The sequence below is a fragment of the Rhopalosiphum padi genome, chromosome 1, assembly GCF_020882245.1.
Source record: "Rhopalosiphum padi isolate XX-2018 chromosome 1, ASM2088224v1, whole genome shotgun sequence".
NCBI lineage: Eukaryota > Metazoa > Arthropoda > Insecta > Hemiptera > Aphididae > Rhopalosiphum > Rhopalosiphum padi.
The window spans coordinates 19,706,263-19,734,182 of NC_083597.1; the positions used below are offsets into that span (position 1 = coordinate 19,706,263).

Sequence of the window (27,920 nt, forward strand, 5' to 3'; positions counted from 1 at the left end):
TAATAAAAACATATGAGTGATTTTCTTAAATGTCAAATAGGATTTGTAAACATATAGAATTAAAGAAGACGGAATATCTTATTTAAAAAAATCATTAAGTAACCCGTTTGAAAAGTATAGTTACATTTTTTTTAAATTTTTTGAAAATTCTTTTGATGAATTAAAAATAAATAAATTGAAAACAAAATGAATTTGAAAATTTTAAGTTCAAAGCTTCAAAGTATATTTTGTATGTTTCGCATTAACTGTGTAATATACCAATATTAACAATTGTTGAGTAATGAGTATTACTTGAACTTTTATATTCTTTTAGTTAGCCACTGATATTTCTTCCACCAAAAATCTTTTATTAAGAAACTTAAGAAAACAATAACATAAAAACACGCAGGGTGTGAAAGAATACTTTTTGTTGGATATCACTGGCCATCACGCAACTGTAATTCATTAACATCGTCAACACTTAAAAACTAAATTTTCTGCAACAACAGCCAACAGGTTAAGAGTTTATTGTTTAAAATATTGAATATGCAACGAAATAAGATATTAGGTTGGTATTGAGAAAAACAAAAGTACAAAATCTATTATACGAGAAAGGACAGTGGAACCAGTGGAAGAGTCGTTTTAATCCACGAAGCTTGTTTATGTGCTTTACGTAGTCACACCGATACACGACATTAATATACAATATCTTGAACTCGAGGGTTGTGAATTTTTTTTCTCATTGAAAGCCTTGGCTGTGAAAATAACGTGCAAGTGTTTTGCGCGCATCGAAAAGAGAACAAAATAAACAGAAAAATCGGCCCGCATGACAGATACCGATACGGAGACAAAGGAATAGACGTGTATAATAATGATAAAGTCGCGGTTCGGTCTGATCAGCTGTTGGTTGCGCTCTCTCATATGTTTTCGACCAACGACGAGGCAACAGCTGTCCGCCGCCCGGCGAAAGTGGCGACGGCGCGGCGTCCCGGCAGGTCGTTGTTGTCAGGCCACCGCCGCCGGCGATCAGCAGTGTTTGGCCGACAACGTTCCAGTACGGTCTATCACCATGTCCAGCAGTAGTCGTCGCCGGGAAGCCGTACGGTTATCGGACGTTTTCAGAAAAATTGCCGGCATGTGGCACAGTCAAGACGCCTTGGTGGCACCCACCGACAAGGAAGGGCCGCTGATCACTGCTGCAGGTCAGTTTTCCCGTTAACGCCAAACATTCGGTGCAGCGTTCGAATTATAAAAAACAAATGCACATAAGATAATATTATAAATCACGATTCCGGGATGGAGGGATAATCAAACTGTATTTTTTAGTACCGACTAAGGATATAACATATTAGAACATTATCACGTACAACATACGATTATACACAAACTTGTGTGTGGTAATTTTAAACAGCAAAATAACACTATTACATTTATACTAATACAGCTAATACAAAATTATTTTAGGTGCAATTATAGAAACAAAAATAATTTCGATTCTCGGTGACATAGTTCATAGTTGTTTTTTTAATATTGTTTTACACATAAATTAAAATTAAATGTCATTTATTTTTGTTAAAATAACGTAACGAATTCAAATTTTTTATCTGTAAAAATATTTTATATCTGTAATTACTTGTGTTCCCAAAAAACATAAAAAGGTACACAAAAAAAAATTGCAAATTCATATAATACATTTGTCAAATATACCCTTGTCTAGTATGTAAATACCCGAGGGGCCTACTACAACACTGGAAATAATTATCGTTTGTCTTATATCTACATATTGTTTTTCGTTTATCTATATATTTCATATAAAATTATCATCTGTAATCGTTGTTTATTGTAGCCGGTAGTGCTTACTATTTCCCATTGTAAAAAAATGCGTTTGATTCGTTATCAAAATGTCTCGTACGAGTTTTAAGGTTTTTAATTTATTAGGCAATAATAAAGTTTACACTTTTTATTCTTTCGAAATTATTATAATATATTTATTATTTGATTCGTTTTCGATTTTAATTTTAAATTATATTATAATTGCAAATTTTTTATTAAGTTTCATAATAACATACTATATTGACACAGAACAATAATAATAAAATAAAAAACCGTAACTAACAGTAAGTTGTTCAAAGTACAGTAATACTATTAAAAATAACATTTTCATTTATTCTTATCAAATAACTCTCGAAGACTGACGTATTGTCCCATTTTTAATAATTGCAGAGTTTATTTTATAATTTTTATTCAAAACAATAAGACAAATTGAATTTTGTTATCACCGTTTTATCATGATATTAATTCATCTACGAGTATAATATCGAAGAATTAAACTTTTCCTTTTTTTTTTCAAGTATATTTTTGACGCGATGTTAAATTAATTTTGTTATTTTTAAGTCGGAATGCATAAGACGTATATGATAATTAGTAATCAGTATAATCACTAATATTATTTTTTTTTATATTTTATAAATTAATTTACTAAAAACAATAAGTGCCTTTAAATAATGATAGGTCATTATTCATTAATAAAATAGAATCTATAAGATATTTAATTAATTTAAATAAAGGTTATATCTCAACATCGTAAAGTTAAAATAAAAAAAAAATATTTAACTCGTTTTGATATTAAGAAATTACATATTTCTTTCGTAAAATGATAAAATGTATGTATTTATTCATTTTTAAATATTATATAGGCATAGGTATATGGTGTGTGTTTACGCAAGTGAAAAAAAATGTAATAAACTGCATGGGGACATTTCAACAAATATTGGATGGGTGTATACAATTTTTATCTTTCGTATAACAGTGGATGTACTTTTGTATTTTTCTATTGTAACATTATAGTCTATAAAGGATGATTACAGTTTTTTATATACTGTCAAAATGTAATGTCATTAGTCAGTGCAATATATAGGTGCAACTTGAAATTATATTTTGTCGTAAAAGATATTACATTATGTAACTGTTCTACCAACACTATACACTGCAGTACACATAGTTAATTACAATATTATAAAATAAAATACAGTGACTCGTGGTCTTAAAGCACAAAATTATGGAAACAATACTAATTGTCGACAATTTAAAAATAAATCTATGGAAAAAAAGGCTTATGGGAATTTTTGTTGTACACATCGAGAATTTTGATTTGTTAAAAGGACGCTCACATGTGTAATCTCCTTCTTATAAACATACAACAGTAAACTTACGTTCAGTAGAACCAATTGTGTATTGCTAACTTTAATATTATAATAAATTGATACATTTTTATTATTAATCACATCAAACATAACATAGACAGAGATAATTGAACTTTCTCTATCAAACTACCCAGAAAATATGAAATCATTTTAACAAGACTCAGAATCGGACATACTCAAATCTCCTATAGTTTCTTATTGGCCAAGGAAGAACCCCCAACATGTACAGTCTGCGGTGTCCAAGTCTCTATCAACCACATTTTTACTGAATACTAAATGTATCATAACATCATAGAAAAGTTACAACCTTTTTGAAACATTATAGCTGAAATTCTCCACAATCATCCTCAGTCAATATCCAATACCATCAATTTTATCATAGCCGTGAAACTTCAAACCGAGATTTAAAACAATTTAGAATAATTAAAATAAGTAAACAATAATAATATATTATGTAATTAATTAAATTATCTATATCAACCTCATGGCCTATGTTGCCGAAGGTCTTGTTTTTTTCCAATAAAAAAAATGATATATAATATCAAAGTTAAAGGTAGATAAGAACATTGTTTGTTCTTAAGCGTTTGATTTTTTCGATATTTTAATTTTTAATGAGCATTCTTGACTAATTATATTTACAGTACTTTTTTCTTGCTTAAAAATTAAAAAATCGAAAAAAAGCCAACGCTTAAGCACAGACAATGTTAACATTATTATAATAATTCTTACCTTTAACTTTGGTCATATTGATCAATTTAATCTAATATCAAAGCTAATAACAAAAAATTGATTTTACTGAATGAAAATTTGCTATGTTATATATTATGTACCTATGTTTGTAATACGGTGACAACATAAAGGTAGCATCCTCTTAAGGTTAGGTTAATAGGTTTTCGTAGTTTACTATACAAAATATATAAAAGTAAATAAATATGACATATTATTTATTAATATATTTATGATATTTTAAATGAATTAAGTGGCTATAGCTTGAAAACATTTTCTTATTGTTATTTTTAACAGTTTATACAACTATAATTACAGTTTTTATTATAATAATAATATTTGTATGCTCTTCTATTTATCACTAAATCAGTATCATATTTTATATAGGTAATGGAACATAACTACCATATATTATATGAAACGTTTATATTTAAATAATAACATATTATTAATTCTTAGAGACTGGATGTTTTTGTATATTATCTATACTCTAAATATAAAGAAATCTTTTTTAGCAATAATTGGCTGATTTACTGCGATGTAGTCTTACCCACTCAAGAAAACTTGTCATAACTTAATTAGATAGAAAAATATTATAATTTCTAAAATGTTCCATCATAGAAAGATTAAAATAATTCTGGATACTGAACATTTCAACTATCAGTCCAATTTTAATAATATACACTGAAAAAAAAACAGCGCCCAAAAATTATCAAATAAAATCGTATAATAACAGTGTCTCCACTTGCGATAAAAATATTGTAAGATGGTGTTTTTTTTATTAGAGCACATTACAATAATAAATTGACTTATATAAAAACTAAAAACTGAGTATTTTTCCATGCTATATATTTTTACTCGTATATACCGTGGAAGGGGTGGCAAATTTAAAGTTCTTTCTAATTACCACACTTGTCATATTATCCGAGATTTACTTTTATGTCCTTGTTCAAAAACTCTATACGTATAGTGTAAACGTAAACAAACAAACACACTATAGGTACATTAGATGAGCACAACCATATAATACATACCTAGTCTATACATGATTACTGATTAGGATACAATGAGTATTATAATTATCATATATCCCATTATCCCAAACAATCATATATATATATATATATAATCACAGTATTCTATGATGTTAAATTTCGGTTTTTGTATTCCATACACGTTCCGTAGTAGGTTTTAACATTGTGTATAGGGAGTAGAATTTAAATTGCATATCGCACACAATCAACAATTTTTAACCATTCCGATGGCATATTCAAATTTGGTTTTCCAAAACACTTATAATGTTTACTCAGCTGGAAATTAATGACTGAAAAACAGTGTGTTCAATGTTGTTTTTTACTAATTTATCATTTGTTTCTTTATACACGACTAGTAGTCATGGAATGATGGACGGTTGACCCATTATGTCCAGAACCGATCTTTATCGTCCGCACGATTTACCCGTAACGATTCAACCTTGAATGAATGGCTAGTACAGCGGAACCTATATCTATACAAGTACACAACAGTGGGTTGTTGCTAACAATAATTGATGGGTAAAATTTTAATGCTGTAAAAATCAGAAAAACAAACCATTGTATTATCGATGAACGTTTGAGATAACATTATACATTTTGCCCAAATCTCTCAGTCTTTGCTCTTTGGTCATTTTATATTTTATCTTCATACATACACACATGTATGTAATAATAAATATAATACAACTACAATTACATTCTAATCCTCTTCGTGCGTTGACTACATAGAGTATATTATTACTCTATGGTGGACTATCGAATGATATATCATATATCTAATGACTACGTATATTGATGTTAATTTTTATCATATACATATATTATATATGCACAGATATATAATGTATTTCCCTAGTCTCGTTGATACTTTATTTCATTTGAGAATTGGAACTATAATTTCAAACGGAACATTAAAATGTATAAGTACTGTAAACTAATTTCACATCCATATGACATACGATATATTTAAAGTCCTTCAGAAATTAAATTAAATTTGTTAAATTCACTATATTTTATTCAAAAATGTGTCAATACAATACATAATATAAATTGTAAAAAAAGGGTTCAAGTAGGTACAATTTTGATTTAACCAATCGTTGAAGTACCTTACGATTTTTTTCATAACAAATGTCTATAGCTGTTAACAGAGGTAATAGTTGTGTTAGAATTCGTGATATAATTATATGATACCGAGGATTACAAATATGTATAATAGGTATGTATAGACTATCATTTTATTTCGTATTTATGCATTCGAAAAAATAAGATGACGCAACAAAAACCGAAGTGGTAATTATTCGTAGTTATGAAAATATATAAAGTATTATAAAGTATCTGTAACTATTATATTATATAATATACAAATAAATTATTTAGTATATTCACATAATCACATGATTTGCATGTATGCATCATCAGGGACTTGCAGTACCGACAATGCCATGTTGGTACGAACCAAATTTCTTACACTTGAGAGCCTATTATTAGGTACTATAAATTATAATTATAATATTACATTCTGTATGATATATAATATTATGGAATACTATACTCTCCCTTTTATAACATAATTTTATGTCGGGCCTTTAAAACGTCGTTCTCACAGTTACACTATTCTGAATTTCCACGAATATTATATGCATATTATACACATTTATGATCGCGACGTAAAGTCGCCAATTACATAATAATATTATATTATATTACATTTATGTATAATGTATAATATAAGCGGCATTTGGTAGAAACTCATATGGGTGCAAACGTTAATGGTGATTCACAAACCTGTGTGGGGGGGAGGGATGTTTCCCTACACCATCTAATATTTAACTGCTGCTATTACAAAAATATAATAAATAAATTTTCATGTAAAACTGTATTCTATATTTAAATTAGTATAATATTTTTAACTGTTGTCTGTGGGTGCAAAAGTATCATTTTGCACCCCTAAAAAAATTGTTGTGGGTGCAACTGCACCCTCATACCCCCTCCCTAGATGCCGCCACTGTTGTATATAATATTATAACAATAGTATAAGTATAGTATAGCGGCTATACTTTATTTACGATTTTCGTCATAGTTAGTGCGGATCATGTCTTATTAATAAAATCAAAATTTACTTATTGTTACTATAAATTTTAATTTTTTGGCATTCATTTATAAAATTATAAAGAATCTGTTTATAATAATTTTGGCTTTTGGTACCATCACTACCATTATATTTATCTATGTGGCTAGTAAACATATTCATGTTGGCCACCCCTTGTATAGTCCATAGAGTAAGGGATGGTTTTGTTGGTATGACATCACGAAAAGAAGAAATAAATACAGATTAATTTATTAAAAACTATCTTTGAAACAAATAAAAAAACTAATTTTCCATATCCCTCTTCTCGAGAAAATCCTAAATACACCCTTTTGTCGTTCGAATAAAAATAATTCGTAATTGGAACTTATACTATATAGTACATACAATAATATAATTACGATGTGGCTCTTTTTAACATTCGAGTACTTACTCATACTAATACTATAGTATAATATCGTGCAACGGTCTAACTCAACCTGTCGGTAGGTAAACCCGGTAATTACCAGTTGTCGGTACAGAAAATACTGCATAGAAATAGAGATCGCCACGGCAGTTGAGAACGCGGTGGATCTCTCCTGCGTTTCGATCGGTGCGAACGAAAACAATTCGTGAAAACACTCGACCCGTAGCAAGAATAGCTCGTCTGAAATTAGTATAATGTATAATATTATTGTACTATATTATTATGTATACCTATGCGCGGCTACGTGATTCATATTATTATATATTATAATATATGATTATTATTTTTTAGCACATTCATACCTATTTGCCGTTTGTTTTGTTTTCATCTCACTCTATAGTTTGACCCATATGGTTAATACAGCTACAGCTAGTTATTTAATTTTTTTATTTTAATTCATGTGTTCGCTTATGTTGTTGTTGTTATTGTACATAATATTAATAACTAAATGCTAATTCAAATAACAATAAAATAATGCGCGCGCGTATTTGATGCGAAACAACGCGTATTAAATATAGGTGCCTAGTGCCTACCTGGTTTCAACAATTATTAATATTATTATTAACGGCTGCCGCCAGCGCCGATCCGTGACGCCGCGTGCGTCAACGCATTTCGTTTCCTCCCCCGACCCAGTGCGAGCGATCAAAATATATAATAATACATATTAATATTAAGACGGTTTCACGTGATTATAATGTAGCCCGAGAATCGATAAAAAAAAACATTTTTAATAAAAAAAAAAAAATGATACAGCGATAAATGCAATATCTCGTGAGCGGTCGTACCTACTACATGATACCTATGATAATATTCAATATTATAGTGTGTAGACGTACACTTGTACCTATATATATAATATACATATATACATATATATCATTTATCATGGGTGCACAGCGTGCTTAGGTATATATACCTAACACGGAGGATCGTACGGAAAAGATTTGTACGAACAGTAAAAACATACACCTTTTAATAGGCCGTATGCGTATATTATAATAATATATTACTGCAATAATAAGCAATAACAATAATATACGCGAGAGGACTAATACGCTATTCCTTTTGCGCGCGCGATCGCACGCGTGCCGACTATTATAATATTATTGCACTTCACATAATGTCTGCTATGTGTGTGTGGGGGGTTGGGGGGGGGGTGCTCGTGGGTGAATGTGTATTTGCGAGTGTATGACTGCGATCGTGCAGTGTTATCGGTGTGCACAATCTTCGCGGGCGGCGAATGATTTGTGGTGCACTCGTGTAAGTCGTATATTGCACGCTGTACACACAGTAGGTATATATTATAATCTAGTACCTTTATTTATATATATATATATATTATTACAATACAAAGCAGTAGCAGTATCATAGTACCTATTTATTATGTATGTTATATAGGTAATTGGTATAATATCAAGTGACTATATAATAGTATAATGCATAATATAACATATAGTGGCTGAATAGCCTACATTCGGCGTAACGTCCATGAATCGCGCTTCTCTGGCTTTGTGTATACAGTGTGTTCCGCTTAAAATATGTAACACCAAATTGTTTTTACGAAACCTTAAATTACTGTTAAGTGGTGTTGGTTGCTTTTTCGGTAAAGATAAACGAAACATTTCGGGAAAATTATTGATCTTCGTTGTGTGCGATACAAATAATAAAATTTGCATAGTTTTTGACTATCATCACTTGACATATTTATCAAAGATGAACGAGTTGAAATTTGAAACAATTTAACAATGTAACTTACAAAGATTTGTTATTGATACAAAATCCCTAAGGTTTTAGAGAATAATAGTATATAACATACTTTAATGGTTAATAGATCTGTACCCTTCAATACATTTTTTTCTATCTTTAATCTACTTCGATTAATTTTCTAATTTTGAACTAAAATTTAAAAAATTAAATTTTTATTACATTATATTATTTGTTAATTAACTAATCATTAAAACGTTTGAGTTATAAAACGTATATTACCTACTAGCATCAATTTTACATTTACAAAAATACTCGATTCAAATTCAAGGTCTTTTGTAAGAATAATTTCGTGTTACTTAAAAAGTGGAACACACTGTATACAATGAAGCGATGATCACATAATGTATGTAAAAAGATATAGTAGAGAGGCGTGTGTGCTACCGAAGGACATTCAGGGCGAAAGGCATATACCTAAACCTAATATTAATGTATACATTATTATTGTTACGAGCTACGCGCAGCAGCAGTAGCAGTTTATATACTAGTATTATATAATATATAGATGTATTCCAACATCCAACATCTCCGTGTTTAAAAATAAATAATTTATAAACTATATTTCCCACCGATGATTCGGTGTTTGTCCACTACAGTAATTTTCGATGTACTTGTCGTTTCTCGTCTTCCCGTCCCTCAAGGCATTCTACATATTATATTAAATTTAATCATATTTAATTATAAATAAGTTTTAATACCGATTTCGGGTGAGATATTTTAGTGGGATTAATTTCCGCAGAACTTTGATAATGTTCATCTAAGATAATCAGGCTGCTGTAGATTAATTCCGAGAATGGATCCACACGAGTATAACACGTTCGCGAAATCGAAAGCGAAATATTTATACCAATTTCGCGGGGAAATTGTATGTGAGATGAGGTGTGTGCGAGCTGTACGCCGAATTGGCCCACTCATAGATTTTGTGTAGGTACATGTATTATAGAGTAGATAAGTGACTCGAAAGTTATTCGCAAAATGTCGGCACAAGTCTGCAAGTGATCGATGTTACTGTGCATTAGTGTGGTTAGCGATAATTACACGCGATGTGTATATATGTCATACATATACACTGCAATGTATTATACATGCGTATAATATAATTGTGTGCGACAACTGCAATTGATCGCGTGTCGGGTAATTTTCAATTAACGCACGTTTTCGAGAGGCATAGCTAAGTGCACAGTTAGTAGCAAAATATTAATAGTATGGAAAATCTATACGACCAGGCGGACGGCCTTTCGCCAAGTTTTGTATGGTGAGACGGACAATATATAATATTAATATACCGGAGAGGCAATAAGCGTAAGTATCTATATAATATGTATTTATGTACGATTTTCTAATGTTTGGGAATAAGTCGTTTTGGTTGTATCTTAGGTAGTTTTATGTTGTGTAAGACTTAGTCTACCGCCCTCTCCCCCCCTCATAATTTGGTCCATACTTCGAGGTCACGTATATATCGTATTTTTTTTCTGTCTGGTAGGACACTTCAAACTGAACCACCTTCCGAGTACGTACGAGGGTCCTCTAAATCAACCCTAAATCGCCTACAATAAATATAGGTATATATCCGTGGAAATAAAAATATCGCCGACATAACTGCGCGTATTTCCTAAATATATTATATATTTTATACGCGTGTATAGTCGTAAAAAGCCCTTCTATTTTCTCTTAATATTATTACGATTTATTTTTTTCATTGATACCCTTGTTTTATAATCAATATAACTATGAGCGTTATAGATAAGTTTACAATATACCGGCCAGTTTTTGTAGTTGCGCTACACGAATGAAAAAAAAATATGTATAATCTTTAAGTTACCACAACTTTGCTCGCAAAGACTTGCAAAGAAAAATCGCTCAACACGCCGTACATTATATTTTTGAAACTGCGCCAACAATAATCTCTATATACATATATATATACACATAAGCGATATAATTGATGACACGCCATCTACCCCTCTTCCCCACTCCATTATTACCACCGATAATTGTTGGTGGGTCGACTTTTAAATGGAAAATCCTTGAAACCGAAATACCGTTCACACCGCTAATATATTTGAAACTAATATCATACATCGCGAGCAGCTGTGTACATATTATAGGTACATTTATTAATTAATGACTATTTTATATACATGAAAACAACGTTTTCAAACCTAATTATTAGACGTTTGGAATTTAAATGTATTATTTGGATTCGAAAATAGCCATGTTTAATACATCGTTAGCAATGTTAGCATAAGTTAACTTTGAATGATGTTTTTTTTTTATTAAAAAAAATGTATAATATTTATACATACCGTTTTTAAAAAAAAAGTATCGCGTTCAAGCACTGAGCTAAACGATATATATAGAACCGGATGATTTGCTTATTGTAATATTGTATTCTCTTTCGTTAAACATGGTACATTTCGTATCGAGCTTAATATATTATATTACTTGAAGTATAGACTAGAGGCGTATAGCCGGCTTAGGTATCTAGACAATATTATGGAAAACAACGCCAAATGGTAACGGAGCATGTTTAATGATACCTACAAATGTTATGCTTATAAAACATCTGTATCGATTGTGTTGTAAAAATATCAAACTTGAAATATATTACGAATATTCAAAACGAAAACGAAAATTAACATTTACATTGAATATTGAAACAATACATAGTAAGCCTCAGATATTCTTCTGCAAAGTTATCAATGATCTACATAGTTTTTAATGCTTTTATAATATTATGTTATTTTAGCCGATCGTTTCCTTATTATTTGGTTCTTTCTTGCATCGTGTTTCGTTTTGTTCCCTTTTGTAAATGATATATTGTCCTCATTTCATATCACAGTTAAAACAGTTATATAGTTACACTATAATAACATGTCCTTAAAACACATATCACTCTGACGTATGCCCTTGAATCTCTATAGTCAAGTATACATATACTATCATTACTATCTACGATTTTGATTTTTTTTTTTTTTTTTTTGAATCACGTATAGAACGGTGTAGACGCGTAGGTTAAGTACAACATTACAACTGTTGTACAAGTGTTTACGTCTAAGGCAATATATACTAAAAATATGTATAACGTATTAGTATGGTTATAGTATTTCGATCCGTGGCCACTGATTATACCCGTACTATTGTAGACAATTCCAAACGCGCGACCGTGTAAACCGGCAACAATGTAACCGGCGAATAATAGAAGATATTTTTTCGATAATTTTTTATTCTTCTTCTTTATTTTGACTATATACACATTCGTTTTTACATCCGAACTACATGCAACATATAATATTATTCTATAAATACACTTATAAATGTGTATACGCTACACAATATACATATATATAATAAATAGGCACCTAACGCTGAGGGACTTATATAATATATATGTGCTTTATACCCGCGACTCGTACCTAACACTAGGAAAAGTAAATAGTTGTTGGCAAGGTTTTAAAATATTTGACTGAAATCCTTCTCGAGTCCCTCCTAAGTTTTTGCGTGGGTGTGGAGACGAAGAGTGTAAATACATCGGCCATAGTTTAACACGTTAGAGCAAATAGAAACCCATCGATAAGTATTGATTCGCCGTTGAACAACTTTTTTTTCTTACAAAAGTGGGTCGTAACATTTTCCAAGATTATATTATGTGACACGTTTATACACAATATCTATTTTTCTCATACAGTATATAGTGTAAACGTGCCCGGACTACTACGAAATATTGTATTACTTTCTTTCGTTTCCAAAAATAAGTATATTATTACATATGAGTATATGACCAACAAATCCCACAGCAGCCGTGCTATTCGTATATAATGTATACTTGTGGTTGAATTACTTTCCGATGGTTTTATTTTTTCGGATGTTTGTTATTTTTACGTCTCTGATGATTTAACAATTTATTTTTATAACATTGACAGTGTTTATTAAAAACTGTTTGAATATTGTTAGATTACACACATGTCAAGTGTACGACGAGATATTTTAAAATCGGAAAAAGATAGTTTCGTATGTAAAACAGTGCAAAATGTTGCAATGTTTCATTATTCTTATTTCTAGTTATTTTAAATGTTTCAAAGAACAAAAAAAATTATGAGAAATATCGAGAATTATATTAATTTGACATGTCAAATCCTATCATAGTTTTTAAGTAAATACTCGAATATGTATAAATTAATAAATATACCTATTGGCTATTATCGTTATGCACTATCCACTGAAACCTATAGGGATATATGCAGTATAGCGTGTGTTTTTGTTTTTAAATCATATTTTCAAACGAATACTTTGCGGTATAGTAATGTAATTAGCAAAATATTGTGGGTCAAGTATGTTCTTGGAAGATCTTCAAAATAATATAAAGACATTTTGTCTCTTCCTAGAAACAAGCAGAAAATCATAAAAAAATTTCTTGAATTTATGTATAAACAAAAAAATACATCATAAACCAGTATTATTATTTAATTTTAATATGAAGTTGCAATACTTAAAAAACTATAAATCAATTTTGTTTTATAATTTATAACAGACACACGCCGACGCCATGATAAATAGTTACTGTATGGTAAACTCATTTATTGTCAAAAATGTAGAGTACAAACAAACATTGAACACTGTATGATATTATGCTATTATTATCGCGGACAATAGTAGTTTTTCTAAGTTTAATTTGTAATTGACAATTTGAAATATTAGTTAATCAATTATTATTATTATTTAAATATGATAAAATAATGGATAGTATAAGATGGTACGTAACGCTTTTTGTAATCTTATGGTCTAAACAATTAAATTTATATCGATAACAAAAAAAAAGGCAGAACACCAAGTCAAATATAAATATAAGTATTTATCATAGTTTTTATTTTTTGTTAACCATGTTTTTCAACTACTATAGTAGTATATATGGTTGGTACTATATATATCGTAAACAACCGACAAATAATAGAAGATACTAAATTTTTTCGATATAGATTTTACCAATATAAATATACCAACACACGACATACGCCATATAAATATATAATATTGATTCCCTATGACTTTACAATTTGCTTAAAATAAATATAAAAAAATTCACAGAATGAGATTGTAAGATTAAATTGTATGCATATATTCGATATATGTCGGTATACGAATTGCCAATAATAGTGTATACTACATAATACAATATATAATATATAATCGCGTCCAAACGATAATAATATATCGGCACAGTTATCTATATAGTAATATATAAAAATGAATTTTTTTTTGTTTGTCCTTTATAAGCTAAAAAACTACTGGACACATCTTAGTCTTATCAATAAATTCCTTGAGACTAGGAGTGTGTAATAATTTATTTTTTCAACTCAGGAATTTTTTTTTACCTCATACGAAGGTTCATGAGAATTGGAGGGTTGTGATGAAAGCCAATATTATGTTACTTAACCGGTTCAAGTATCTAATGATATTTCTATGTAGGTATAAATTATAGTGATATACTTTTATACTTTAATTTGGACGCTTTTCCGGACAAAAAATTCACTTATAGCTAACATCCTAATAATGATGTGCCTATGTTAATATTACTAATATTACTGTATTGGTATAGTGCGTGTAGATAGGTACTTACCATAGGTTAGGTAATATTATTTTATGTACTTATCTCTTATCATCCTATACCGTGACCTATAATAATAATATTAACTATCGCGTGATCAACGAAATATATTGTTTATACCTAGTGTTTTTACTCATTGAAAAATTCGTTTTGAAAAACTCGCGCATGCGTAACGTGGATTGTTTCTCTATAGATATAATAATTAATAATACATGATATTAAACCTATAATAATTTTCGATTGAAGATCAATCACTCAGCACTCTTCCTATGAGGCGTATTCTACAACGATCATGAATATAATATTATGTACATTATAGGCATGTGAGTTAAAAGAGGGGTGGGAGGCTTCCCTGCGTGGTTTTTTTTTTGGCAGCTATACAAATCCTCTATTTTTGACTCCAGTGGATTCGGATTTGGCGGCTTTGGCGCGTGAGGCGATTTCACATTCGTTTAAAAATAAGACGAATTTATTTCACAGTATATAATAATATGTGCAATGGACTAAAATATAGCTTACTATACTATAATGCCATAATGGGAAGTTATGTAAGTATATAAGGATTGGAGATTCAGTGGGTTTTTCACGGGGACTGTTACCTACACGAAGTTGTATTTTGTTGTATACATGTATGTCACAAAAAAATATAAATGCATCGTTTCAATGGTCATCTCTTCTTATTCTTCTATGTAAAGTCCCATGCTACCGCACCAGCCGAACATGATAGAAAGTTGGCTAGGGTCCCGCCTACAATGCCAAACGAAAGAGAAAAAAAATTACAAAGAAATAAAGAATATAAAAGAAGACCCATACGCGACCGATTCCAATGTCAAATTCAAAACTCTATGTAGTTTGTATATTATATATTATTATATGTGCAATAGTGCAAACACACACACACAAACACTGACGTGCAAGTATCTATATACTTAATACAGTGTATAATGTGGGTCTTCTGTTGGCGCATGTATAATATTATTATAAGTCTGTTATGTATAGATATATGAACATATTTTATTTCTACGACTAAAAAATCGTGTTTTTGAATTCTACTTAGAAAATCATTAAAATTTTATGTTATATAACATTGTGATGATTTGATCACTGATATATTATAATATTGTAATTATTATTGCTCGACGCTCCGATAATAATCCCGTATACGAGTATTATTAACTTTATACACCGAAAATCTATCATGATCGCCGCTAAAGTATATTACAATATTATAGAATAAATTATTCTGTAAAAAAGGAGTGTTCATCTAATTTTCTCTTTAATTATACAATATACATGTTTTTACTTATGAATATATCGTATGATCAAAGATGATATAATTAAAAGTTGAAATTGTATCCTTCGGTTTTATTTTTTCATCTAAATTACATTGATTTAAAGATTTTATTCAAACAAATTCTATACGTATTAGCGTATTAAAATAATATATCATTTATATATATTGATTTGCAGCCATGGTTAAAGAAGGCCTAAGGGAGTAATACCACTTATATCACCATTAATTTTAAATTTTAAATTTTTAAATAAATATATATTTTTTAACTCCGACAAAGATAGTGTAAAATGGCCAATGTCGGCTCCAATATAACTACCACTAAATCACTTATGAAAATTATAGATGCTACTATCCTTATAGCTAATATATATATTTTAGCATTTAGCCATACATATAATATACCTAATCTGTCGAGTAAGTTGAATTATTTTTAGAAAAGTAGTATTCTATTCCCCCGGTGGAAAAAATCTTATATTGCTAACACACGCAAAAACACTGAACACTGCAAACTAAATAAAACAAAATACAATTAATATTTTTAGGCAATGCTAAATATTACCTAAGTTGCATTTAAAAAGAAATTAAGTTACTTCTCATTACTCAAATAAAATTATTGCAAGAACTTTTAAAAGTTAAGTAGGTAAGTATAGGTAATTACATTATATTTACACGTTAAATTTTTCTAATTTCTACAATTAACGTTAGTAAAAAAGTAAGATAAATAGGTATGATTTAAACAAGATATAACAAAAACAAAAAGAAGTAATGATTTTATTTTATTAAATATTCTTATTTATACTGTATCTCTTGGTATTACTATTTAACAGTCTTATAAATACTTGGTAGTAATACTTTAAAGTTTAAATACTTTATCATAGTATTTGTAAAACACTTTTTTTATTACTTGTTTTATATAGGTATTTAGTATATTCAATTCAATCAGCTAAAAAAATGTAATGGGCATAGCCATGCATTAGGTAATAGATATAAGAGCATAATCTACATTTATTATATAATATAATATAAAATTGTTAGAATCTTTATTTTGTGTTTGAATACATAATTTATATAGTTTCAAATTTTTAGAGCAACCTGAAAATGTTGAAAGTACCTGTAATATAATATTTTTAAATATATATTAATAAACATTTAAAATTCTATTTTTGAGAAATCAAACATATAATTAATACTTGTGTGCGATTTAATTTGTTTATAATGAAAATTGATTTAACTTTCTGTATTAAATTAATAACAGAAAAATAAATTACTTAAAATCAATAGTAATAATATTAATTTACAATAAAATTTTGTTTTTGTTTTTGAATTAATGTTTATAAAATTTACTTATAATTAAAAGTATATTATTATTGTATTTACAAGCGAATTGTATTGCAGTATAAAAAGCGAATCGCCAATCGTGGAAAACAATATCCCGACCACCACTGTCACTGCCGAATCAGTGAAAAAAAAATAATTTACGAAAAAGTTTTAATTCGAATAATTAATCAACAAATCCCCGCCGTACGCCGCCGCCGGTCAGCCGGCGTCCGCGACCTGTGTTTCTCCCTCCGGACTCCGGAGCTGCAACGCAGCACACAATACCGATGGATGTCCAAGGACACTAACACCAGACACGCACTTAATCATTGTCCAATAACGCGCGTTTGATGGTTGGTACTTTGGTTGATAGGTAATAGGTACACAATGTAATGTAATACATACATATGTGTATATAGGTATTATATGTATAATGTATAATGTATATATGTATTAATATAATATGTGACTGTTGCCTATACATAAAAGTGGTAATACGGTAGCGAACGTTATTAATACCGTTTCAACCGAACGACTCGGCGAGGATAACATAGGTCGTAGGTATATAAATAGAATATTATAAAATATAAAAATATTGTAAACGTGTATAACCCATGTAATGACATTATAGAATAATGGAACCATTGAAGGATATTAAAAATAACCAAAATAAAAATATTTCTAGCAGTTTTCTTTGTCGTATAGTATTGACTAGGCTTTGTTATATAACGCTTTTTGTTTCCATATAGAGCGATAAAATTTAAAGTAATTTAAGTGTATAGGTCATTTTTGTTTATAGTGTTCAAAAGCACTAAAAAGTTGTTAGTTTTTATTTTGTGTTATACTGTTATTTGAACTTATTTACAAATAATGTTTAATAAAAAATAATTGTTAGAGCCGTAAAGCGTAATATACAATATATACATATTATAAAAAAATTGTTATTTTAAGGCACTTTAAAACGTGAAAAATAAACCCCAAGAGCACAATAAAATGTAAAAATAAAAAATATCCATTTAATACATCTGTAAAAAATATACTGGTATGTATAATATTTGTTATGTATATTTAAATATGATTATTTGCGTGACTTACTTAATTCTTTTAAAAAATAAATCGTTGATACAATAGGTTGATAATTTTTTTAATTTTCAAAGATATATTTTCTAAAAATCATGATTAATATATCTATAAAAAAAAAATAAAAAATTCTTATTATAAAAATGTGTCTTCTATTTTCAATTAATATCACGTTATTTTCATTTTTGTTTTCCTTTATCGCTGTTCTTAAAAACCGTTTTAAGCTCCAAAATAGAACAGCTGTGTTCGATTGTATGCCTGCCAAAATTGGAAGTTAAAACTCATTACTTCGCAACTAGCGCAGTTTTATACTTCCATTTTAAAATAATAAACAATACATGTTTAAATGAAATCCAATCCAATAATCAAACAACTAATACAAATTACAATTATAGACTATTTATATTTCACTACGCGAGTATTGGTACTTTATAATAATATGTACATAGTACATTGATACTGAAATAGGTAATGATAAATGAATACTTGCACGATTTTTAACACATCGACAATAAATCATAAAATCGTCTTTGTTGATGACTATACGTACATATATCACTATATCAGCAACCAACAATAGCATAGCCAGTAGATGCATTTTATTTACCTAAATGCATTTTATTTTACCTTCAGTGATCTTATTGGTGCTCTTATTAATTATTATAATTATACTAAATAATAGTTGGAAATTATTAATCATAATATCCCAAATGTATAGTACCTACAGTCTACACGTATCAGCATTAAATTATTCAAACTGTAACTATACCATAGTTGTTTATAAAATTTGTATAATAATATCTATATAAATATTTATGAGACTGCCGAATCAAGTTAGGTACACAGTCTATGTGTTTGATAAATCATGATTGGTAAAAATAGACATCGCAATAAACAGTCGTCAAAACCCACTATTAACGATACGTTTAATCGCCATTAAAACTAATAATTTTATATCACGAACATCGTAGACAAAGTACAAACGCGTATTGAGTACTGACACTACTGAAAACGAATATTGGGTACCGACTGGCAACTACCAATGTACCATCATGGCATCATCATTGATTCTATTATAGTCTATAAGTCAATGATATTAAATTGTATTTACATCCACTAGTCGTGTACGGTGTTCGCAAATTACACGACTGTGACATAATATTACTATTACCGACTGTACTACTGTATGTCTATAGATGTACGATACGTATTCATGTATAATGTATTGTATAATTAAATTATCGATTTCATTTGACAACGGGAAACGAAATTATTAAATTCTACTAATTGAGAACGGTTTAAAATTTTTATTATACTAGGAAATATAACTTTGTACACACATATATTAATAATAATTGATGGGCATATTTTCATTAAATACAAATATCCATATTACCATAATTTATTGTTCGCCAAGTTGCCTAAATGCTGTACACATGCTTTTTAATGAAATCAAACGACTATACGAGTATGAATTCTTGAACTAATTTACTACGTTGAAGGTTAAATCCCGTGAAATAATCAACTTAAATTGTCTCTTTACTTGTAGTTGATTACTGATATTAATCAAGGGATCTGAAAATTGAACGATACAGAGCTCAAAGTATACTTAAAATATTTTATTTGAGTACTAACACGCTCGAATAAAATATCAAATTGAAATTTTCATTAATAATAACAAAAAAAAAGTGAAAAAATCGAAAAAATCGAATTAGTGGAAATTAAAAAGAAAATTATTAAAAAATGAAAAAAAATTTACACCTTACTTAAATCTATTGAAATATTATTCTAATTTTAAAAGTAAAATCTTATAATCATCACATTATAAATGTTATAAATGTTAAACATTATAAATTATCTAATTGACTGACAATTCTAAAAAAATGTCATTAACGGTTTCCATAATAATATTCAAATAAGTACATAAAAAATATGAAACGTCTTAAATAATATTATAATTTCATCGTTAATAATAAATTTTACTTGTACACTAATTTGGAAATTATTAAATAAGCAAACACAAATCTCTACTCAAATATTGAACCATTGAGGTAAAATAAATCGCAATTGCCTAACCTAAAAGTGTTTATACAATTATTATTTATGTTTTCTATATAGATATGTACATATTATTATAATTTTGTCTAATTGGATATATCATAGTAAGCCAGTGATTAATATTTATACATTTTTTTAAACGCCACAGGAAAATGAAATTATAACACAGTATATTGAATAAAATAAATGTAAAATTATTGTTTAATTATAAAATAATATAATCATGATATAAATTTATAAATTATAATTCACACTTAAAACACTTAAATTTGTCTTAAATTACACCAGTCATGTATGTGTACCCGTATTCTACGTATACATTAGTATGGTTTTTAAGGAATACATAGCATCACCATAAATTACAAAAATAAATTCTCCTATAATAATAATAATACGATACCTATTTATGAACTAATATTTGTTTACCAAAAACTAATGTCACAAAGGAACAGAGTACAATTGTTTATTTATTATTATTACTATTGCCCGGAGCTATAACTGATGTCAACGACAATACTGTTTTATGGGTGTGTTTGCGACAATTCGTAAGATTAATATTGGTTTTAATTTTCGTATATTATGTTGCCCGGAAATTCAATAACATGAAATGCATACGATCGTACGAAATGATCGTAACACCTGGATTATTTCTTCGGTGTGTCTTTTTATTAATCTATCATATGATTATAATATTATACCGTCTCCTGTGATATTATAATAATACTATGTAATATTATGCGTTTTCCACCGCTCTAAGTAAACCCTACTCTTGCACCTACGACTTATGAGCCGAATAACAAAATCCAGTCTCGATTGAAACCGAAACGCATTAATTACAGATAATGGGATTCGTCGGTATAATATACCAACTGAACGTTTTAAAAACAAAATCCTATAGAACAATTCCGACGACGACGATGCTATGGAGTATTGTACGCATTAAAATAAATAGGCACCTATTAGTGTTACCTATATACAAACGTACTGATTCGTCGCGTCCTGGATTGTTCGTATCGTTTTTAGCGAATGCGTCGACGATTATTGTCCTGACGGACGGATGGAACGAAAAAAATTATAACGACCTAGTCTGATTTTATGGGAGACGCGTGTAATAATGCGTGTTATGTTATACTTTACTATAATGTCTATAATATATTATTCCATGTGTGGATCGTCTACACAGGAAATGTTTTTTTATTCTTGTGTTGGCTATACAGTGTTTTTAGCGATTCTAAGATTTTAGGTAGATACATTGATACATACGCATTTTAGATTTCGTATTCATAAGAACGTGGAGACTTCGTACGCGGAGTATTAGTTTAGGACCGATTTGAATTTTTCATGGACGAGTCGACAGTAAAAATATAATTATATTAATTATTTTTCACACGCGTATATGGTATATGCATAAATCATGTATTTACTATTTAGATATTATGCTTATGCATATCAAAATTCAAAAACGATAAAAAAAATTAACAAAGTATAATACCTATAGACTTATAATATTATCGGATATATGTAGCTATACTCTATACATAATTTATCAAATTACTATTATTATACGAATAATTGATACTGATGAGTTCTCTTTTCACGTATTAATATATTAAATATTAGATGTTTGAAAGATCGAGGCCAATTTGTTCTTTTTATTACCTAACATTATCAGGCCACGTTAACATATCAGAGTAAAACATTATATTATGGAGAAAAAGAAAACTCCAATTGTTTTTACGGCGGTGGCGTTTAGCGTTTATTTTATTATCAAAAAATCTCGGCAGTGGCGAGTACCTACTCGACGGAAGAGAATGGAAAAAACCTGAACAAAGCTTATATTATGTACAGGTGAACAAGTTCGTTAGGTACATATTATACATGTATATATTGACATAATACATATATATATACTTGTGTGGAAAAATTGCGGATGAATTTTTTCTTTGTTGAGGTTGGCTTTTCCCCCTCCTACCAACACCACCACCATGCAATAAAGAGTCCTCACGCCAACTCTCGTAATATATATATAGATCGTAGGTATTATTATATTACAATATTTAACCAAATCCTATATGTACATACATATATAAACGTACTCGCGCTGTATGACATATATATATATATAGGTATATAATATATAATAATGTGTATATGCGCATCGGATTTCACCCCAAGCGCTGCAAGGGGGCGGGAGAGAGTCTAAAAAATAATAAAAGGGAAAACTACGACCACTGTAACGGAATGAGGAGAGGAATGAGAGTGAGAGGGGTGACCTCCCCTACCCCATTACCACTCGTACCGCTCTTCTTCACCGCCCGCCGCCGATCATTTATATATACATAGATGTCGAGCGTTAAAAATCAGCGGCGTCATTGTCCCTCTTTATATTAATTATATATATGTATATAAACGTATATATATACATAAGGGCTCGCACCCCCTACTCCTGTCGTGTACTCAAAGTCACCCCTCGCCCCGCACAGCTGCATAGAGTCCAGGGGTGGTGGCGGCGGCGGCGGCGGACGAATGAATGAAGTGCACCAGGACAAAGAAACTGGCAGTGCGCATGGCCGCGGCGGCCGGTAACGATTTTCCGGCGTTCACCGCTGCCTCTACCCTCTCCGTCCTAGTACACCAGCTGGTCGCTGACTGGCTGTGTGGCCTTTGCCTGTGCGTGTGGCGTTCCACCGCGTCGCCTTTGTCAAGGTTGACTATTGATTTGCCGGGTCGATGCAACGCGTCCCTTTGTTCGTTGCCGAGCGCGCGCGTGTCGCTTTCGCCCCGAGCGCACCACCGACAGTGTTAAATGCACGGTCTTCGAATCGCTCGCTAATATTTCACTATAATGTGCATGCGAGAATTCTGAAACGCCACTTAACGTTTAATATAATAATGTACAACACACTTTTTCAAATATATAATATACGATAATACATCATTATTATGGTCACCGCGTATCCGCCTTTCTGCCCTCGTCTCGCACCTTCTTATAACAGCGCGACCTGCACGCGAAAACGTTTTTCATTTTTCGGTCGTTCGCCACAACACACTTTTACTTTTTGTACGATGTAAACGCGATAGCCGCAAACCTTTTTATATTTGACGTGACCAGTGACCGCGGGTCGAAACAATATAAATTTACATTTTGGAAAATCACTCTGCTGCGAGTATAGTATAATATAGCCAATATAGGTTTCAAGTGTTCTTCGTCGTTGTGTAGGTATCACTGTGGTAGTGTGGTGAATATGTTAAATTCGAGTCCAATGGTAGATAACTGTATAGGTACATCCATCATCACGAATAACAATTCTGAGCAGGAACGGCGTGTAGTCTTTAAGTAACAATGATAATTTATATTGTATTTTGGTCATGACTTAAAACATTTTATCAACGTAAATCAAAAAATTGATTTTTGTTATTTTAAGTATCTCAAAGATTTTCTTGGGGATGATGCAACAGAGATCCAAATAACAGGACCGTCAAGTTCTTATAACAGAACTTATGATTACCTAAACTATTATTGATATTATTTATTCTGAAAAACCGTATTTTTATCATGATTCCGGGGTGAAAGAACTTCCCACTAAATGTTTTCACTTATACAATTTATTCCCCGCTTAATTTTAGATAAAAACGGTGTCTCTTGTCCATAATCAACTAAACATATTTTCATTTTAGTTTTTATAGTTTATTTATATATCGTCTTATCATATTCAGATTATATTTTCATATTATTCACACAGTTTACTTTTTACTTACTTACCTCGAATAAAAACTAATTTCTTGGATACTCATCTTAATAACTATTTTATTTGATTTTTATAACGCAAAATGTAAATTATTAGTATAAGTAAAATTTTCAATGTTTTAATTAATACAAATTGTACCACATTTAATTCTTAACTCACTACGAACCTGTCAGGTATTGCTATGGCATATCATTTAACTATTACCTATAAATGGTCTTTCGTGAAACGGATGAGTCCGCAGTCCGGTACTCCGGTACAACCAACTTGTGCACATTACGACTTTTATACGATGATTATTGCGTGATTAAAGTTTTAAACGCATCCTTGACCTGAACGTGTAATGATGGAACATAAAAAATTGCACATTCAATGATTGAACGAAAGGAAAAAAAATCATACCTATTTTTACACTTTGATGTTCGTGACGGTTTAATTCTCGTACATTTGTCGATTTATTATCTTTCCAATTCTGTTGTAGGTATACTAGGTAGTTAACGAATAGTTATTTGCAATTACCCACGCCGCAATCGGACCGTTCGAATGATATAATATACTGTTAACAAACTAAAAAGATTCAATTTTTTGTTTTAGTTGTAACGTTTTTTTTTCCCATATTGTGTTATGTCCTTGTAATATTGCAGTTGCATAGAAAACCAAATTACCACGATGGCGTATGCACTACATACACTCATTTTTACTTATTATAATATGTAATGAAAAATATGCAAGTTGATACTATCACACATTGGTGTAAAATTTAAATTTGAAAAATTAAAATCATTACTTTAATCCAAAGACTGAGGAAAATTATATTTTTCGTAAGTATAAAAAATAAAATGATGACAGAATAACAACATTTCAAAAAATCTATCTAAATATACAATTTATTTTAAATAATATAATATTATTCGATACAAATGATACAATACATAATTACTATTTTTGTACTGTGTAACTATTTAATCATATTACTACGTGTACGCATCGATGATAATAATGTTATAAATTGAAGACAGATATCTAACAATCATTTTTTCGTTTTAATAGTTAAAAACTTTTTATCGATTAAATAGAACATATTATACATGTCACACGTACATACATTTTATGGGTCTTTAATGTTATTCATATCACAATTCTATATTTGTTGTACTTTTGACATTTTGTGATTTTGTATAATATAAAAGATTTTTAGTGCTAATGCCCTAATGGGTGATATGCTAGTATTAGGATTGCGTGAAATATTGTAAATACTAAATAGTTTATTTACAAGTCAATAACAAAAATAAGTAATAACATTACTGATACCATTTATTAAATATACAATATATTTTACAGTATATTTAATCAATGCTAATACTGATGAAAAAAGGCAAAACATCTATTTTTAAATGTGTTTTATAGTTTATTGCACTGAAAAATAACATAGATATTGTAATTTGATATTGCATTATAATACTATAGTTGTTATTAATTATTATTATTTATTTATTTATTTATTATTAATTATTATACATAGATTTTAAAAAGATTGGAGTGGAACCGGTGATTTTCTGTTTTTGTGCAACATTAGGATTATAGACGTGTCTATTTCCAACGGTACCGATTGATAATGAAACAATAATAATTTTGAAAAAAGATTTGAATTTGTTATCAAGTCTTCTTGAGATCGACTTTCTCATATTTTTGATTTTTTTGGTTTTAACTTCGACAAAAAATAAAAATTGAAATATGTCAATTATTATTTATTAATGCAACGTTTTTGGGATTTTGGGGGATTATATCAAAATGGCAATCATTTCCTGCGATTTTCTAAATCGTAAATTTTATCTAAAACATTTCGTTTGTAGTATTCGACATAATTAAGGGTAAAAATTGTATTTTTTTTTGCAATTACAATAAGACACTAGTGACTAGCCTATGATAATTTGTTCCTGTATTATAGTGGTTATATACATTTCATTATTTAAAACACGCTTACAAATATAGTACTTATTATGTAAATTCAGTTAAGTGGTTTTTTACCGCAAAATTTGTCAGCTAATGTTTCGGCGAAAATAAGAGAATCGGAACGTCGGTATGTATAGTGTTGAACATTTTCCAAAGCCCAATGGAGCGATGCTGTGAAACTCCTGTTGTTTTTTATGTCGTAAATAAACCTGTATAAGGAATTGCACGCATCGAAAACAATTAATTTGTTTCGCTGTCCGTTTACAAGTACTTACGTAACGTCGGTTGATCGACAAACGGTAGTTGTGTAAAGGTTAAATAATATTAAAAAAAAAATAATAATAAACATCGATTTTCTCTTAGAGTTAATTTAGCGTACCCATCTATATGCCTATCTATATATCCATCTACGATCTACACCAAAAATAAAACATAATGGTACCAACAAAAGGATCGAAAACCTTTTGTTACCTATAATATACGACGATAGTCCCGCATAAATGTATATATAGTAAAACCAAAAATAATGGCTCAGGTTTCACAAAAGTTTAAATAATATATTATACTATAATAAGTATAATGTATATATTATACTAAAGAAAGAAAAAACTTCGAGAAAAGGCCGATGCAAACACCCTCATATATTATACGATAATTTTTGTACAGAAAATAAAATTAACGTTGTTCGAATTTGCTTTAAGCATCTAAGGACCTAGAATATGCAATTGAAAATTAGTATAATTTATTTTGCCTTTTAAAAAATGTGAACAAACATAATATTGTTATTATTATCATCATCATCATAATTATGTCTCTGAAAACGAGTCGAAGAAATAAGTTTTACATAGGCTAGAGAAATCGGATGAAAAGATGTATACTTGATTTTTTTATTCATTTATATATAATAAATACACAACAGAGAGAGTATAAATTGTAAATAAATATGTATATATATTATATATAGTTATTTAGACTTTATAAATAATACTTTTTTAACCACCAACCATAATGGATATAATGTTATTTGCCCGCAGATAATAATATAAATTTTATTCAAGGCGAAATTATTTTGTTATGACGCAGTCTGAGCAAAGTCGGTTGTGACTTATGAGACATGCTCCTCCGGTTCGAACTACAATGAATATATAATAAAAAATAAGTCATTCGCTGGGTGCATTTCAAAGTATGCCCGTCAAAAACAAGATGAATATAGAATACGACGCGCAGTGCATATATATCCTTAAAAGTTAAATTTGAATAATCCAATAATAACTAAGTTATATTGCTGTGTATAATTGCATGAGTTTGCTTAGCTGCATGTAAACTGCAACGAGATGTGCCATACAGACCGTAACCTAAACTAAGTTCCTAATACTATAATTCATACGGACAACTCAGAAAGTTAATATCCTATAACTCGTTAAACAGCTAATGATAAATTTAAATAGCATCTATATAGCAAAATAGATGCATACAATGTGGTGTGCACTGTGCAGTTTATTCGTTGTATAGAACAGTTGTATATGGGTAATAACTAATAACCAATAGGTATATTATCCCATTTACCATTTACGGGGTGTCTTCATCTATGTCTCTGTGTTTGTTCTCG

At 29.5% G+C, this 27,920-nt stretch overlaps 1 protein-coding gene across 1 annotated transcript in view; it reads left to right on the forward strand.

Annotated features, from left to right (window-relative positions):
- Positions 1-1,006: 1,006 nt before the first annotated feature.
- LOC132930160 (protein charybde-like) overlaps positions 1,007-27,920 on the forward strand; it is a 38,983-nt gene continuing 12,069 nt past the window's right edge. The window contains exon 1 of the mRNA XM_060995870.1: positions 1,007-1,181. Coding sequence (XP_060851853.1) covers positions 1,049-1,181 — 133 coding nt within the window. The 5' untranslated portion in view covers positions 1,007-1,048. The remainder of the gene's footprint in view (positions 1,182-27,920) is intronic.